The following is a 4,434-nucleotide window of genomic DNA, read 5'->3' as shown; positions in this document are numbered from 1 at the left end:
CATGGAGTTTACGGCCGTTAGCTCCATTGTTGTGGCCGTGAACTCCTTATCAAGTTGTTTATGGCTCGTTCCTTGTTCTATAGCTTTAGCAGATAAACCCCGACAATTATCACTTAAGTGTACAAGGCTCAGAACGTTCAAATAAACTCCTAATTGTGCTAACAGATAACAACAATAAGTTTGACTTTTAATGAAGTGTTTGACTGTACAGGATAGAAATTTTCGGGTTGTCACATTTTGTTCCTACTTCTTTGAGAAAATATAACAAGCTTTATAATTTAGTAGAAAATGTAACTCGTATTAGCATTGTATTACATTTATTTACTAATTGATTGAATATTTTGTATTTGACATACTATATATATATATATATATATATATATATATATATATATATATATATATATATATATATATATATATATATATATATATATATATATAATGCAATCGATTGTATTTTTTGTGTTTGATATGTTGTATTGTATTATGAGATATTAAATGTATGATTTAATTTAAATATTAATAATTGAAGAAAAAGTATTTTATAAATTATCAAAAATCATCACACAAAATGTATGTCAAGAATTTAAACAAAAATGTCAAAAATTAGAATATACAAATAAGTGATCGTATGTTGTAAATGTATGCCATAAATGTACATCATAAATATATGTCATAACTTTAAAACACACAAACCTCCGTCATCTTTATTTATTACTGTGGTTTTAATAACATATTTGTATGTAATCTGTACCCCCTAAATGACAGGTAATGTGTGTTATTAAAGTCATTTTATCTAGTAGTGATCATATATTTAACAATGATAGTAACCGAAGTGAAAGTTGTTTCTTACAGCAACGGTGCTTAGAGGTCCCTCCGATAACCAAGGCAGCCAGAAAACGCCAAGAGGCCAACAACAACAATAGATGAGTTTTCTTGAGTTTTTTTTTTTTTTTTTTTTAATAAGAAAAGAAAGGTCTAATGGATAAAAATGATTTGAGGTGAAAAGTAAATCGATATGGGCATGGGATGATTGATGGGGTAGTTAAAGATTACGAGATTTTGAAAGGTATGAGTTTATTTTTCAAAAACAAGGAAAGAAAAGTCTAATGAATGGAAATGATTAGAAGTGAAAAGTAAATAGATATGGGCATGGGCTAATTGATGGCATAATTAAAAACAATGAAACTTTGAAAGGTAGTGCCACGAGTTACGTGGGGAACTAGATGTTTCCATTTTATTCAAAAAGATATAATTTTTGTTGAGAATAAGAGGAGGAAACACCTGAGGTTCATGCATCCTTTTGTTCTATAGTATCTTTATAAGATTATAATATAGAGCTGTTACAGTAGTAATAAACGTGGGAATACGTAAAAACTCCCCCACCATTTAGCCTTTTAAAATTTGATTGAAGTATCAAGTTGAAAAGTAAAAGTAGCGCTTCTCCATGCATGCTATATATATATGGACCTTACACATCTCCTAAACAACTCAACCGGTGATCGTAACAATGGCGATCGATATGAACATCATCCTCATGCTCTCCTCTTTCATTCTCTCCATCTACTACTTCTTCAACAGAAAACCCAAGAGTTCGAAACCTCTAAACCTACCACCAGGCCCACCAAAGCTACCCATCATTGGAAACCTCTATCAGATTGGACTAGCACTCCCGCATCGTGCTTTCCTTGACTTGTCCAAGAAATACGGCCCCATAATGAGCCTGCAACTCGGACAGATCTCCATGGTCGTCGTCTCGTCACCTCGGTTAGCTGAAGAAGTTCTAAAAAATCACGACCTAGCCCTCGCAAGCCGCCCATATGCACTTCTTGCTGATATTCTGTTGTACGGAGGCATTGACATTGCTTTTGGTCGTTACAGTGATTACTGGCGACAAATGAAGAAGATCGTCACCATGGAACTCTTGAGTGTCAAGAAAGTTCAATCCTTTATGGGCTTTAGGGCGACAGAAATCGATCGTTTCACGGAGGTGGTTCAATCCTGCGTTGGAAAGCCTGTACACATACGTAAAAGGGTTATGAAAATGAATAATACTGTCGTGTGCAAGTGTTTGTTTGGAAATGATTGCAGACAACAGGATGTGTTGATCGAATTGGCTGAACAAGTGGTGACGTTATCCAGTGGGTATTATGTTGCTGACCTGTTTCCTACGTTAACTTTCCTTTCTACCATTTCTGGGATGAAATCTAGGTTGACGAAGATTCACAAGTCTCTTGATAACATTTTTGATGAAATCTTTGAGGAACGTCGAATCAGAAGACAAACAGTTGGTCCAACAGAAGATGATCTGATTGATGTTCTTTTCAACATCAAAGAGCGTGGTGGTCTTCGGTTCCCAGTCACTGATAACAATATCAAGGCGATCTTTCTGGTATATATATGTTCATTAATTTATACTATATATAGTTCACTTACGTCATAGTATTCATTATGTTGGTTTTTTTCATTCTTTACGTATTATAAAGGTAACTTAAGTAATAATATTCAACTACATATATCTTGTTAATTTCTTCTCTATTATATACTTATTAAGTTTGTTGTATGTGACATAAGTTAATGACTTTTCTAAACGTGTTTAAATAACTTTTAATTTGAATGATATATCGCAGAATATGCTTATAGGAGGAACGGATACAAGTGTTGTAACGATTGAATGGGCAATGACAGAGTTGATGAGAAACCCTGACGTGATGATGAAAGCTCAAGCAGAAGTGAGAGAAGCATTTAAAGGAGAGAAAACAATCGCGGAGACTGAACTACATAAGTTGGTTTACCTTAAACACATAATCAAAGAAACTTTAAGACTTCACATTACTATTCCACTATTACTACCAAGGGAATGTAGAGAACAAGTTAAAATTGGTGGGTATGATATACCGGTGAAAATGAAAGTTGTTGTTAATGGTCTTGCATGCGGAACTGATCCTGAATATTGGGATGATGCACAAACCTTCAAACCAGAGAGATTTGAGAACACTTCATACGATTTCTTTGGTACAAGCTTTGAGTATATCCCGTTTGGATCAGGGAGGAGAATTTGTCCTGGGATTGCTTTTGGTTTGGTGTCTATTGAGCTCACTCTTGCTAGATTGCTATACCACTTCAATTGGCAACTTCCTAATGGATTAAGTCCTAAAGATATTGACATGACTGAGAGTCATGGAGTCACTGCAATTAAGAAAGATTCATTGGAGGTTATCCCAACTGTGTTTATTCCGTTTTGATTACTAATTCGTTAAAATTAATAAAGAATAAAGGTCCTTGAAGTCGATCAATAGTTATCTTTTTCTGCATTCGATGTTCATTGTTAGTTTGTTACCATTGCAGTTAAATGTGAGTGATGGATAACTTAAATAAAATCCCATGTTTTATGTCTCCAAAACTTGTCAAAGGTATTTGGATGGATTTTGTCTTTTTCTTTTTCTAATGGCAAATTTGTTTAATAAAAATAAATAAATTCGAAAACTCGATTTTGATACTACGTTATTTTTGTCTCAAATTGGACACTCAACTTACCAATTTGTTAAAATTTTGACTAGTTAACCCGATTGTCTGCAGTTTTGATGATGTGTCGGTTTTAATAAGGTAATACTTTTTGTGACATCATATTCTGGATGTCAAAATAAAAATATATATAAAAAAATTAAAATATAGTAAGTTTTGTGATAATGTTTCCAAATGTAGTGACTTTTGTTGAATTTGATATTAATATCTAAATTAAGTATAAAGAAAGATGAGTATTACGATTTTAATTATTTAAAAAGAGAGAAAAGTGGAGAGATCATCAAGAGAGAAAATGAATAGAGAAAAGGAAGTATATGTTCCTTTGTTAGTCCTAATGATTCCTCAAATGAAATAGTGATCACAATCGATGACAGAAATCATTAATTAGCGTATATTGCTATTGATCTAGGTTGTTAGCTTATATTTTGATTACTTGGGGCTGCTATGCAACATTATTGTATCTTAAATGGCTCATAATCCACCACGTAATGGTAGGCCACATTGTGTATTATGACAAGTCGTTGGGTTTGATGTTGACCCTTCTGGAGCGATCGATTATGGAGATACCCACTAAGCCTTCTAAACTTAATGACCTTTGTAGAATATATCCTAAAAGAACTATCAAGGTATCAAATGTCAGATCCCTGATTCAATCAATCCAATTAAATTTCTTTTTATGATATCTACTAGAAACACAACAAGAAATTTAAGCATCACAAGCTTTAGTGACTACATCAAGTCGGACACGCCTTGTCCTTTACGTTGTCGCTAAAGTGTGCATCGCCGCTAAAGGTGATGCCGCCAATGCTCTAGCTTGCGATCCATGTTCCGTTTAGCCAATACTCAACTATAGTCGTTCAATCTATGTGTAAATCCAATGGGTAGGCTTCAATGTTCCCCTGTATT

The 4,434-nt window shown here is 33.7% G+C and overlaps 1 protein-coding gene across 1 annotated transcript; it reads left to right on the top strand.

Moving 5' to 3' along the window:
• The first annotated feature begins 1,512 nt into the window (after positions 1-1,512).
• LOC145039195 (cytochrome P450 Tp9025-like) lies at positions 1,513-3,276 on the top strand. Its single transcript, XM_078987293.1, has 2 exons — positions 1,513-2,395; positions 2,634-3,276. Exons 1-2 carry the CDS (start codon positions 1,514-1,516, stop codon positions 3,246-3,248), a joined length of 1,497 nt encoding a protein of 498 aa, XP_078843419.1. The 5' UTR covers position 1,513; the 3' UTR covers positions 3,249-3,276.
• Positions 3,277-4,434: the final 1,158 nt, after the last annotated feature.

The sequence above is a fragment of the Lactuca saligna genome, chromosome 4 (assembly GCF_052625555.1).
Source record: "Lactuca saligna cultivar CGN05327 chromosome 4, ASM5262555v1, whole genome shotgun sequence".
In the NCBI taxonomy this organism is placed as follows: domain Eukaryota; kingdom Viridiplantae; phylum Streptophyta; class Magnoliopsida; order Asterales; family Asteraceae; genus Lactuca; species Lactuca saligna.
Note: the sequence above shows the minus strand (reverse complement) of the source record. Positions and strands in the feature narration are given on the sequence as shown.